At 35.6% G+C, this 13,310-nt stretch overlaps 1 protein-coding gene across 1 annotated transcript; it reads right to left on the bottom strand.

Moving 5' to 3' along the window:
• Nucleotides 1-443: 443 nt before the first annotated feature.
• On the bottom strand, nt 444-11,644 carry DMRT3 (doublesex and mab-3 related transcription factor 3). Its single transcript, XM_040357189.1, has 2 exons — nt 10,767-11,644; nt 444-1,901 (listed from the first exon to the last, which is right to left on the bottom strand). Exons 1-2 carry the CDS (start codon nt 11,161-11,163, stop codon nt 949-951), a joined length of 1,350 nt encoding a protein of 449 aa, XP_040213123.1. The 5' UTR covers nt 11,164-11,644; the 3' UTR covers nt 444-948.
• Between the last annotated feature and the right edge of the window lie 1,666 nt (nt 11,645-13,310).

Here is a 13,310-nt window from a genome sequence, read left to right as displayed (position 1 = left end):
CATGATGTTTAAATTAAATTTAACACATCACAGAGTTAATCCCAGTATTAATGGAAGAGACTCAGGAAAGAAATGATATGACAAAAAATAGGAGCCCACTTTGAATTTAAACTTTTATGTATTTTTACTTTTTTGGGCCCCAAATCCTTTATTCCTATTTAGTTTTTTGAGACAACAGCTAAAAAGTCATTTGCACTAAAAATGTAACCGTATATTGTGATGTTGTATAGGGAGAATAAAACCAAAATAAAAATACCAGCTTATTACAGAAGATAAATTAATGACGTAAAAAGTTAACAAATTAAATACAAAAACAGATGGAGCAGCAAGAGTACATACCTGCTCTGTTTTCCCTGTGGAATGTTTTCAAGTAATTGAATGCCTCGCTGCCTGGAGGTTGTTCATAGGTGTACGCTAATTTAATTTGACAAACTACAAGTATAAATGACATGCTCATCATCATTTTTATTTCATCTAGAGTCCTTAGCATGCTACATTAACCTGACAATGTTTAATCTTGGGCTCATTTAACAATGCAATTCATGCAGTTCACATACTGTTTGTAATATTACATATGCTCAGTTATTTCAGAACAAATAGATAGGGTGATGATATCTGCAAAGGTCACATATTCTCTTTTCTTCCTTTGACTGTGACATATACTTAACCATTTGTCATATTACATAATACATGGAAAAGCAACAATATATCAATCATATTAAATAGGTCATAGAATAAACCCATGAAGAGAAGTTTTTCTTTGATTTTAGGGTCATCACATACCAGCACTTGCGTTGATGTGGACAATGTGCATAGTCCCTAACTGGAAATTAGTTTGTGGGTGTTCACGTTTTATTGCTTAATTAAGTGCAATGAATATGGGATAAATAAGGCAGTTCTCTTGAATGAGAAATAGTCATATATACAATTGTACTGTGACTTTGTTGGTTAGGAAGAAGTGTTGAGGATTCTGGAGTCTGCTGAGTCTGATCTCTCCTCATAGTCCTCCTCTGTGTAAATGGGTTGTTTCACTACAATGGGGCAGCTGTCCTCTGGAACAGAGATCCTGGGGTCCTCAGGAGCTCTAGGAGGAAGGACAGGTGAACTCCGAAAGACTGTGGTGGAGTTGCTAGAAAAGGGACTAACATACTGTGATCTAAGCTGGTACTGCTGTTGTAGGGTCATAGTGTTCCACAAGGTAACATCGTTGGGCAAAAAGGGACTAGACTGGTTTCTTGCCAAAGTGTTTCTCAGGAGAAGAGGGTACCTTGGGGGTTGCGGGAAAGGGTGCTGTAGGGGCACAGCTAAGGGATTTGTTACCACATTGCTGGAATCTGCAGAAAATCGGAGGGTGTCGGGTACTCTGAAGGCTGACCCTACTGACCACTTGGAGGATGATAGGGGGTAGGAGCTAAGGGTGTGCTCAAATAAATGCCCATTATGTGGTAACACAATGCTTTCAGATTCTGTTGTAGTTCTCTCACCAGTCACAGAGGATCGGCTTGACAGTAGAACTTCCACTGCTCCAACAAGGTCACCTCCACACCCCTTCAAGATCAGTTCTAGCACAGTGGGCTTCTGGCTTGGAAATATCTTTTTCAGAACCTCAAGAGGGGGTCTGTTAGATTTCAGGTTGAAAGGCAGAGACACTGCAGCAGATGAGCCCTCAATCAGAAGATGGTTGTGTTCAGGCTGGTACTTGGGGCTCTCTGAGGTACTCTCTGCACTGCTGCAATTTTTCCGCACTGGATAGCCTGCTTCATCCACTGACACCACCTCTGGGCTCTCTGGGGTACAGCAGGGCTTCACATCAGGAGGGGACCTCTGATCTGTGTCCTTGTCACTGTAGCTTTCGCCATTGTCTGTACCACTGCTGTCACCTAGCCTCTCTTCAGACACATCTGTCAGACCAAAAAAAGACAACATTAGAAGACTATAGAGCATGAAAAATGTTAGGATTCCTCATCACTCGCGCAGGATATCTGAAGTGTGAAACACATTGCAGCCATGTAAATGTGAATCTGTTGCCATTATACTTGCTCAGTCCAAGATTACACCACTATCTTTTTATTTTTAAGATATTTCACGGTAAAATGTAACTGGTAAAGGGTTATTTACTAAAAATGGAGAGTGCAAACTTTGGTGCAGCTATGCATAGAAACCAATAAGCATTCAGATTTTATTGTCAAAGCATAATTGAACAAACTGAAGTTGAAAGCTGATTGGCTACCATGCACAGCTGCCCCAGATTCTTAGAGCACCAGTTTTAGTAAATCTACCCCTTAGGCTCCATGCACACTGGGCTTTTAAAAAAACCGCCATTTTCCTTGGTAGAAATAAAATGCTCATGTAGAGTGTTTTTGAGCACATGTTTAGGCGCCTTTAGGCTCCTTGCACACTGGGCTTAAAAAAACGCCTTTGCAGAAAAGAAAACTCACATAGAGTGTTTTTGTACATAGTTTATATGAGTTTGGGAGAGTGTAGCGTTTTTTCTGCCAGAAAGCTCCATTCAGAAGGGTTTTTTTTGTTTTCCTACCTAGAGAATTTTTTGGACAAAATCTAGATGAGTTAAGAAGAGTTTTAAGTTTTTTCTGCCAGTGAGCTCCAATCAGAAGTACGAACCAGAAGGTTTTTTTTTTTTCTTCCTCTTATGCCACGTACACACGATTGGGCTATTGCCCGGCCAAATCACATCGAAATTCCGACAGAATTCCATCGGAGAAAAATAGAACATGTTCTATATCTAAACTCTGATAGAATTCATCAGAATTTCCGATGAAAAAACTCTAATAGGGCTACACACGACCGGGAAATCCGATAGAAAAATTCTGTCTGACTTTTTATATCGGAAATTCCAATCGTGTGTACGTCGTGTAATGTCGTATTAGGCATTGGGCTTAAAAAACTGTCTGTTCTCTCAAGAGTAAAAAACGATCATATAGAGCATTTTTTGTACAAAGTTTAGATGAGTTTAGGGGAGTTTTCATTTTTTTCTGCCTCTAAGCTTCAATCAGAAACGTGAACCAGAAGGTTTTTTTTTTGTCTGCCTCTACTCCATGCACACTGGCATAAAAAATTTTGCTTCTACAGGACTTTTGTGTTTCGCCTGTAGAAGCAACTCAATGTTATCCTGTGTAGGACGATTGGAGGCAGATTTTGAGCTCAACGTTAACATTGAGCTCAAAAGATGCCGGTAATCGTCCCATTGTGCATGGACACACAGGATAACGTTGAGCTCCTGTAGAAGCAGCAATTTTTAAGCCAGTGTACATAATGTTTTCTGCCAGAAAGCTCCAATCAAAAATGCAAACCAGTAGGGTTTATTCCTGCTTCTAAACGCTGAGCTTAAATACTGTTTGTTTTATTTATTTATTTTATTTTCTGTGGCCCTTTGGGTAGATTTTTTTTGTTATAATATGTATAGCAGTGGTAAAGGGAGTCTCATTGGAAGTGCTACAGCTACTATTTTTAAGACAACAGATATTACTACTAGCATTTCACTCTTTTGGCTATACATACAATACATTTCTGGCACAATGGAAAAATCTACACTGAAGTAACTACCAATATATTATTATAGTTGGGCTCTTTTTCGCTTTTCCAGTATAATATTTCACCTTGTCAATATGTGGCAGAGCAATTGCCAATGTGAGCAGCAAATATTCCTTTATTTTCCTACACTAATAGCATCAATTAGGAAATTGTATTTTGTATATATATATATATATATATATATATATATATATATATATATATATATATATATATATATATATATATATATATATATATGAAAATAATTAACTAAGGGCAAGTTAAGCACTGTATGTTGTTAAGGATGTAGTCTTACAGAGAAAATGTCTCAAAAAAATAGGTTTATTTAGACACAAAGGTGCATATATATATATATATATATATATATATATATATATATATATATAGTATTGTATACAAAACACAAATCAAAGATTTTCAGTATAGAAGAATAATTGTATATATACAGTATACAATAGAAAGACATATGGATCAGTGAAGTGCAATATATATATATATATATATATATATTATTATACATATATGATGGGCATGTTTAAAATTAGCACCATGTGAGATCAGACTAATATATATATATATATATATATATATATATATATATATATATATATATATATATATATATATATATATATATATATATATATATATATATATATACTTTTTTTATCATTTTTTTATATTTTATTTTTAGTCTGATCTCATGGTGTTAATTTTAAACATGCCCATCATTCTTGGATCCTCAAGCTGAATGTAGCATACATGTCATGGATCTTGTAGAGCTGCCATCAGGAAGGCTGCTGACAGTGGCTGTGTGGGATAATAACATGAAGCATGCTAATCATAAATTGGAATGTCTTATGAGCAATGACTGTGTCTCCCATGAGTAAATATTTATACAGCAAAGACTGGCAGCAGCAATGTAAACATTTGCTCAAGTGTGTCTCCTGAGCCAAGATGATTCATTTATTCCCACCATTTAGAAAAGGAGGATCCAGCAGCAATGAGTACTATGCTTCCTGTATAGAAAATCCTCAGAGATGATTCATAACAGATCACCCCTTATATCTGAGCACTACATAGTACATCGCTAGCAGTCACTCTACATGGGGTCCGGTGTGCGGTGCAGGTGATGGAGAGCGCAGAATCTCCTGGACAGTCTCTGCTCTATTAGTACATAGCTAGTGGGATAAAGCGGCGACTACACAAAGCCACTGCGTTTACTAGAATAGGACATAGGTATTTTACTACAATTCACTATTATTACTACTAATATTACTATTATTATTATTATTTTATCCTTATAACATTATGTGAAAAGTATTGTGTTAATCAAAATTTAAATAGGTCATATCGTAGGTAATTTTACTATTTTTATTTATAAATTTACTATAATTTTGCATCTAGATTACTATGCATTAGGCTTTTTTTTTGTTTAAATAAAACATTAGGCTGTAGGTCAATAGTAATAATAATAATAATAATAATAATAATAATTATTATTATTATTATTAGTAGTAGTAGTAGTAGTATTGTAATTGCTGCTGGTATGATTATTATTATTTTGACTGTTATTATTAATATTATTTTACAAGCATATTATTTTCAAAATAAAACTATGAATAAAACATAGATGATTCTACTATAAATGACCATAATATTATGCATTGAGCGTTTTTTAAATAAAACTAGAAAATGCCATAGGTCAATCTAAATAATAATAATAACAACAATAATGATAACAATTATTATTATTTTTATTATAAGCATGTAATATGCACAGTACTTGTATTTATTTTTAAATAAAACTATACACAAGAATACATAAGAATTTTACAGGACATAATTGTAGTAATATTTTACAATTATATGTCTAAAGGGTTTTCCGAATAAAACTAGGCTATATCATAGGTGATTTTTACAAAATTATAACTATTATTAGTAGTATTACTGTTATTATTTTTTATAATATATGTATAGTGTTTTGTTTAATAAAACTAGGTGAGGACATTAATGATTTAAATCTAAAATGATGATTACTTTTATTATAGGTATTATTAGTGTTTTTCACGCCATTGCAATAGTTTGAAAACCCGATTGGATTTGTTAAACGAAGCGGCTCTGTTTCTTTTTTTCATCTGTTTCTTTCCATTGCTTTAATACCTAAACTGCTGGAATTCAGTTAATATCTGCTCTGGTTATACTGTATGTAGATTGTTTTATTTATTTAATTTTCTGCTACAGCTGTGCTGGGTTCTGCTAGCAAAACAATAATGATACAGCCTTATCATTTGAATTAATATGGTGATAATATTAATATAAAAATTTGCACACATGGTAATAAAAGTTACATGAAGTGTAAATATGAATTAGGAAGAAGAAGAAAGAAAGATTCTCTAGAAAATGGTAAATGTATATAAGCCTTCCCAGCACTCTAGAATAGATGTGAGTATAGTGGTGGAGCTGGAGCTGGATGGAGCTCTGGGAAGATGTGGCAATGTTGGATAGGGTGCCTGGCATAGTGAGGGATGCCCCATCAGTGGCCAGCCATTGTGTTCTACGAACAAGCTGGTAACTTTGGATCCTGACCTTCTCCTGAAATGCTTGCTATTACACTGTCTCCCTGAAATGACTGTAATCTTTTATGAAATGCATAGATCATCAGGGGATGGTGGTGGCCAGAAGCAGCACAATAAATATGTGGAGTGAAGGCAGCTGTACATCAGCTGAGTCACATTCCTATAGAAGCAGACACTGGGGACACTCCTTATTGCTGTGCCAGACTGGGACATGGAGCAGAGCCATTATCCATGCTGAATAGATTGTCCTACACCGCCACTACCAGTGTATGGTCTGTGCAATGACCATTTACGTCCCTCTGAAGATCTAATCATGGGGTCCTCCAGGCCAATGCCAGTGGTCCCCCATGGAATATCCAAGTAATATAAATAAATTAGCTCAGCAAGCTCCTGGAGCCCTCCAATTGACTCTTCTATAAAGAGACGGGTGGTCTCCCTGGGATCATTGTGGTCATATACTTGGTCATGTGGAGACACTGGAGACATATTTCCACCTACAGTACAAGCCGCAATTTATTCTGCTCCACTTATAGCTTTGGAACGACTGTTCCTAAACTATTTACAGATTTTTAAGGAATGGGTGAATACCTTTATAAATATGTCGCATATATTAATGTACAGCTCACCTGCAAGCCATAAAGGAGAGAAAGAAAGAAAGAATGCGAGAGAGAAATACAGAGAGAGAGAAGATAAAAAGAGAGAGAGAGTAAAAGAGAGAGAAAGTGAGAGAAGTAGAAAGAGAGAGATTAAAAGATATAAAGAAGGAGAGAGGGAGAGAGGGGGGGTAGAAAGAAAGAAAAAAAGAAAGAAAGAAAGAAAGAAAGAAAGAAAGAGAAAAGGGGAAATAAAGAGGGAGGAAAAAAGGATGAAATCGAGAGAGAGAGAAATGAGAGGGGGAAAAAAGAAAGTAAGAGAGAAATATAGAGAGAGGGGGAGAAAGAAAGTGAGAGTGTGATAGAGAAATATTTAGAGAGAGAGAGAGATACAAAGATATAAAGAAGAGAGGGGGGGTAAAAGAAAGAGATAGGGAGGGAGAGAGAGATATGGGGATAATAAGAAAGAGAGAGACAGTGGGGGGGGGGGTAAAAAGAAAGAGAGAGAAAGAAAAAAAAGAGACAGAAACAAAAGGATGAAATACAGAGAGAAATGAGGAAAGAAAGAAAGTGAGAATGTGAGAGAGAATATATATATATATATATATATATATATATATATATATATATATATATATATATATATATATATATATATATATATAAAGAAAGAAAGAAAGAAAGAGAGAGAAAAAAAGGATGAAATCGAGAGAGAGAGAGAGAAATGAGAGGGGGGAAAACGAAAGTGAGAGAGAAATAGAGAGAGAGAGAGGGAGAAAGAAAGTGAGAGTGTGATAGAGAAATATTTAGAGAGAGAGAGATACAAAGATATAAAGAAGAGAGGGGGGGTAAAAGAAAGAGATAGGGAGGGAGAGAGAGATATGGGGATAATAAGAAAGAGAGAGACAGTGGGGGATAATAAGAAAGAGAGAGAGAGAGAATAAAAATAATCAGAGAAAGAAAGAGAAAAAAGGAAATAGAGAGACAGAAACAAAAGGATGAAACAGAGAGAGATATGAGAAGGAAAGAAGGTGAGAATGTGAGAGAGAAAACATAGAGAGATAGAGAGAGAGAGAGAGAGAGAGAGAGAGAGAGAGAGAGAGAGAGAGAGAGAGAGAGAGAGAGAGAGAGAGAGAGAGAGAGAGAGAGAGAGAGAGAGAGAGAGAAATTGAGAGAGAAAGAGAGAAATTGAGAGAAAGAGAGAAATTGAGAGAGAAAGAGAGAAATTGAGAGAAAGAGAGAAAGAGAGAAATTGAGAGAAAGAGAGAAATTGAGAGAGAAAGAGAGAAATTGAGAGAGAAAGAGAGAAATTGAGAGAAAGAGAGAAAGAGAGAAATTGAGAGAAAGAGAGAAATTGAGAGAGAAAGAGAGAAATTGAGAGAAAGAGAGAAAGAGAGAAATTGAGAGAAAGAGAGAAATTGAGAGAAAGAAAGAAAGAAAGAAATTGAGAGAAAGATAAAAAGATATAAAGAAGATAAGTGAGAGAGGGGGGTAAAAGAAAGAGAGAGGGGGGAATAAGAAAGAGAGAGGGGGATAAGAAAGAGAGAGGGGAATAATAAGAAAGAGAGAGAGAGAGGATAAAAAGAGAGAAAGAAAGAAAGAAAGAAAGAAAGAAAGAAAGAAAGAAAGAAAGAAAGAAAGAAAGAAAGAAAGAAAGAAAGAAAGAAAGAAAGAAAGAAAGAAAGAAGATTTGTAGATATATAATATGTAAGCCCCGGTATATGTAGATAAATATATTTATATTTTCAGCATGCAAACTTGTTTATAGTTCTTTCTTTCTTGCTTAGCTTATATACATTTATTAAGACATTAACGAATTTATTTATTTTTCTTCTTTTTCATTCTTTTCTGTTTCTTCCTTTCCGTCTCCATAATTAAATTGTATACTTGTCTTCCATGTGTGCAATATTTCGCTTGATCTAATATTATCCCCATACTGCTCCCATACTTATTTTCCTTTTCTTCTATCAGACGAAGTAATAATAGTAGGTACCATAGTTATAGTTCCCATCTAGGTATACCATGATACATCAACAACAAACACATGGTTATATTCCATCCAAGGAGTAACCCAGCAGAAAACCATGTTGGGAACTATGATTTGGGGTTTACATTATTGACATGCTTACTGTTGTATCATTTCTGTAGCCCCCATGGGAAGTTGCTAATTGAAGCCAGTGTGCTAGCCGGCAGGGTGTCTGTCATCATGGGGCTGGTGTGTATGGTAAGTACATAAGAGTAAGCACAGAGGCTCCAGTAACCCGATCCCCCCACTCCTCATGACATGTTTTGGCACAAGCTGAGACTACACTTGATTTGCTTTTTGAGCAATTTGACACGCTTCACTTCTTGTCTCCTCCTGAAAAGGGGGTCTAGAGACGTTCAATCCCTCATAATGAGATAAAGCACATCAGTCATACTCCAGAGCATCGTTATAATTGTAATCATTACATATTGTGACCCCAAAACACTGACCATCCCGGGCTGTGAAGGATCGTAGACTTTAAACTGGCCATACATTATACAATCTGATTGTACAATCGCCTTTGGGTTTACAAAAGCAATGCAATACAGTGACAAAACGAAATAATTCAATTTGTATCAAATACAATAAGACACTACAAACCTGATAATAGATCTAAAAGAGATTGTACCGTCAGACTGTATAATGAATGCTCAGCCTTTTGTACACACGAAAGGTTAGAGAGTTGGTGGCTCTGCCAAGGGAAAACGTCTAATATACATCAAGGAAAGAAATGCAGATATTACAATATATATATATATATATATATATATATATATATATATGTACAACGGATAGGATTCAGATTGCAAGTAGAAGATTTTTGCAGACCAAAATCGACTAGTTCTACCTAATGACTAGACTTTGTGGCTTCCCTGCTTTAATATAATGTTAATAATCTTTCTAAAATTGCCATCTAAATTGCCTTTTTTTTAGATGTGGTCTAAACTGAGGAATGGATGTTCTGTTCTAGTAAAATAAAATGTACTGTTATATTATTATTATTATTATTATTATCATTATTATTATTATTATTGGGAAGTAATTGTACATCAGACAATAAAATATTAAATAATGGGTGGGATAATTATTGCAAGCCATATGTGTGTTCCCAGCCCAACCTTTTCATATAAAGAAGACGAATAAATAAATGAACGGAATAATGAATGAACAAACAAATATATGAATGGAGGGATGAATTATTGAATACATGAATGAATAAAATAATATATGGATGGATGAATGAATGAACGAATACATTAATGAATGAACAAATATATGGATGGATAAATGAATGACTGAACAAATACACAAATGAATAAAATAATATACGGATGGATGAATGAATGACTGAGGGAATAAATGAATATATGGATGGATGAATGAATGACTGAACGAATGAATAAAATAATATATTGATGGATGGATGAATGAATGACTGAGGGGAAAAATGAATATATGGATGGATGAATGAATGAATGACTGAACGAATGAATAAAATAATACATTGATGGATGAATGAATGACTGAGAGAATAAATGAATATATGGATGAATTGATGACTGAACGAATGAATAAAAGAATATATGGATGGATGAATGAATGACTGAGGGAATAAATGAATATATGGATGGATGAATGAATGAACGACTGAACGAATAAACAAATGAATAAAATAATATATGGATGAATGAATGAATGACTGAGGGAATAAATTAATGAATAAATATATGGATGGATGGATGAATGAATGAGCGAATAAATGAATGAATAAACGAATATATGAATGGATGGATAAATCACTGAATTAATAAATTGATGAACGAACGAATGGATGGTTGGATGGACTAATACATAGACCAATGGAAGAATTAACGAATTTATGGATGGATGGATGAAAATATGGACCAATAGATGAATGAGAAAAGAATATATTAATGAGTGGGGTTTAGAAATGGTGCTTTGATGATTGCCCCGTGCCCCAATGCAGCCCAATACCAGTGCCCCGGTACCCACCTGCTTTCACTGGTACTTGCATAGTAGAGGAAGGCTCCTGTGCCCATCGGATGGCCATCTCGCTTGGTCTGGAGGTTGGCTGACTGGTGTCGGCTGGTAGAGTGGTTGGCAGGCCTGGCATAGACCTCAGGGTATCTGGTATGAGGCTTTCCAGGCTCTCGTTGGCTTGCTGCCTCCTGAGTGCCACCTGAGCTGCCATGACCCTCTGCCTCTCAATGATAAGGATACATTTCTCACAGGAGCAGTCCTTGAAGCGGCAGTAGCGCTTGTGCCCTTTCAGCCAGGAGAGCACCCCGTGGTTCCTGCAGCGGGCACATTTGGGGGTCCTCTGTAGAGGGGCACGAGGTTGGGACACCGGTCCCCCCATGTACAGGTAGGGAGAGCCGTACCCGTTCATGGCTTTCACAGCACTGAGCCCTGGGTTCTACACCAGGAGATGGGAAGAGGGGCTACACAACCCTCCCTCTTCTCTGCATTCCTGCTATGGGATGTTTTCTGTAGCCTGATCTGGTCCCACTGAGCAGATCACCTCTTTACAATCACTAATCCTTGGCATGGATTACAAATCAGGGCGATCTGGGGGTGGTAGGTCCTGGAGATGATGTCCTCACAGGGTGGAGACAGGTAGCCCCATGGAATGTGCCTCTTGATCAGGATACAGGACTGAGGACACAGTGCTGTGGGCGATGCTTCCCATGCTCTGTCCATGTGTGTGCAGGAGATGTGAGGGCTTTAGGTAGCAGCTCCCTCCCTTCTCTATCCCATCCCCGCCTCTCTAGCATACATTTCATTTCATTCATATTCCACCCCATACATATGCATTGCTGACCTTTATGTTCCCCTTCATAGCCCCAATATAAGGCATGCACCAACCTTGTCTGTCTACCTACCTACCTACCTGCAAGCATTCTTTGTTACAAAAATGTCAAATGGTTGCCTTGGACTAGAGTTTTTCCAATACAAAGATACATATAGGTTGATTTACTAAAGGAGTGCAGCCACTAAAGGAGTGTAGCCAATCAGCTTCTAATTTCGGCTTATTCAGTTACGTTTTGACGAAAAAAAAAAATGTAAGCTGATTCGTTTCTATGCAGAGCTGCACCCAATTTTGCACTCTACATGTTTTTTTTAAATCATATGTGTTGATTTATGGGTATATATACTATTTTGTATATTTCCATCATCTGTCTATATTCTGTATCATTGTCAAACTTCTGTTTCCAGTTGTTCTATCTATCTATCTATCTATCTATCTATCTATCTATCTATCTATCTATCTATCTATCTTTACCTACATATATAGAATCTCTATCTATATCTACCTACATGTATAGGATATCTAACTATCCATCTATATTTACCTACATACATGGGATCTAGCTATCTATCTATATCTACCTACATAAATAGGATCTATCTATATCTACCTACATAGGATCTCTATCTATCTATATCTACCTACATAGGATCTCTATCTATCTATATTTACCTACATAAATGGGATATATATCTATCTATATCTACCTACATAGATAGGATCTATCTATCTATAATTACCTACATAGGATCTCTATCTATCTATATCTACCTACACATATAGGATACATCTATCTATCTATCTATCTATCTATCTATCTATCTATCTATCTATCTATCTATCTATCTATCTATCTATCTATCTATCTATCTATCTATCTATCTATCTATCCACCCACCCATCCCTCTATCTATCTATCTATCTATCTATCTATCTATCTATCTATCTATCTTTATATTCTTATAATATACATCTGCGAGATTCAGCTCTTTCATTTTTAGATCATGTGCTGATAGATTAGAATTCCTATAGGGGCAATGCAACAATGCAATTAAATTAAATTTAAATAACTTAAATAAGATATTACCCATTAAACACACATATGAAAAATAAATGTACAGTATAGCAAAATGTGTGATAAACCATGAAAGTTGAGTTTTGTAATATAACCCATAGCATCTAAAAAAATAAATACAAATAAAAATCTCCTGATCAGATCAGCACAAGATTGATTATGATCGGTTGCTATGGGTTACAGTCATTAGGAATGAAAAACTCTTTAGTAAATAAGGTTGGTAAATTTCTACCATTTATTAGACAGACATGGGGATCGGTGAAAGATGAGTAAGGACTACCAATTTATTGGATTAATCAGGGAGGATGACCAGATTATCATAAATACTGGCACAAAAATCAGCTCCTTGGGCCAGTACCAATCCTGCCAGATTTAGGACTATCTTATTCTGCAGGAGAAGACTCAGAACATACCAGTTTAGGGTTATAAGAAATCTCTATGGTTACACTTTCCTGTTAGGTGATATTCTTGAAAAAAAGGTGCATACAGTACATAGGTGGTGTAAATATTTGAAAAAACACATAGCAAGTGACTTGTATACATACTTTATACTTTTTTTTAGTGCTTGCATTATTATATATAATATATATTATATAGAACGTTTAATTCAATTTTAAATAATTTTTATAAATTTTTTACCTTTTTTTTATAA

Source organism: Rana temporaria, chromosome 1, assembly GCF_905171775.1.
Source record: "Rana temporaria chromosome 1, aRanTem1.1, whole genome shotgun sequence".
Taxonomy (NCBI): domain Eukaryota; kingdom Metazoa; phylum Chordata; class Amphibia; order Anura; family Ranidae; genus Rana; species Rana temporaria.
The sequence above is the reverse complement of the archived record's forward strand: the minus strand, read 5'-3'. Positions and strand labels throughout refer to the sequence as shown.

Coding starts and splice junctions, on each gene's coding strand:
- DMRT3 (XM_040357189.1), bottom strand. CDS start 11,163: ATGAACGGGTACGGCTCTCCCTACCTGTACATGGGGGGACCGGTGTCC. Junction 1,902..10,766: donor GCAAGTACCAGTGAAAGCAG/GTGGGTACCGGG, acceptor TTGGTCTGACAG/ATGTGTCTGAAGAGAGGCTA.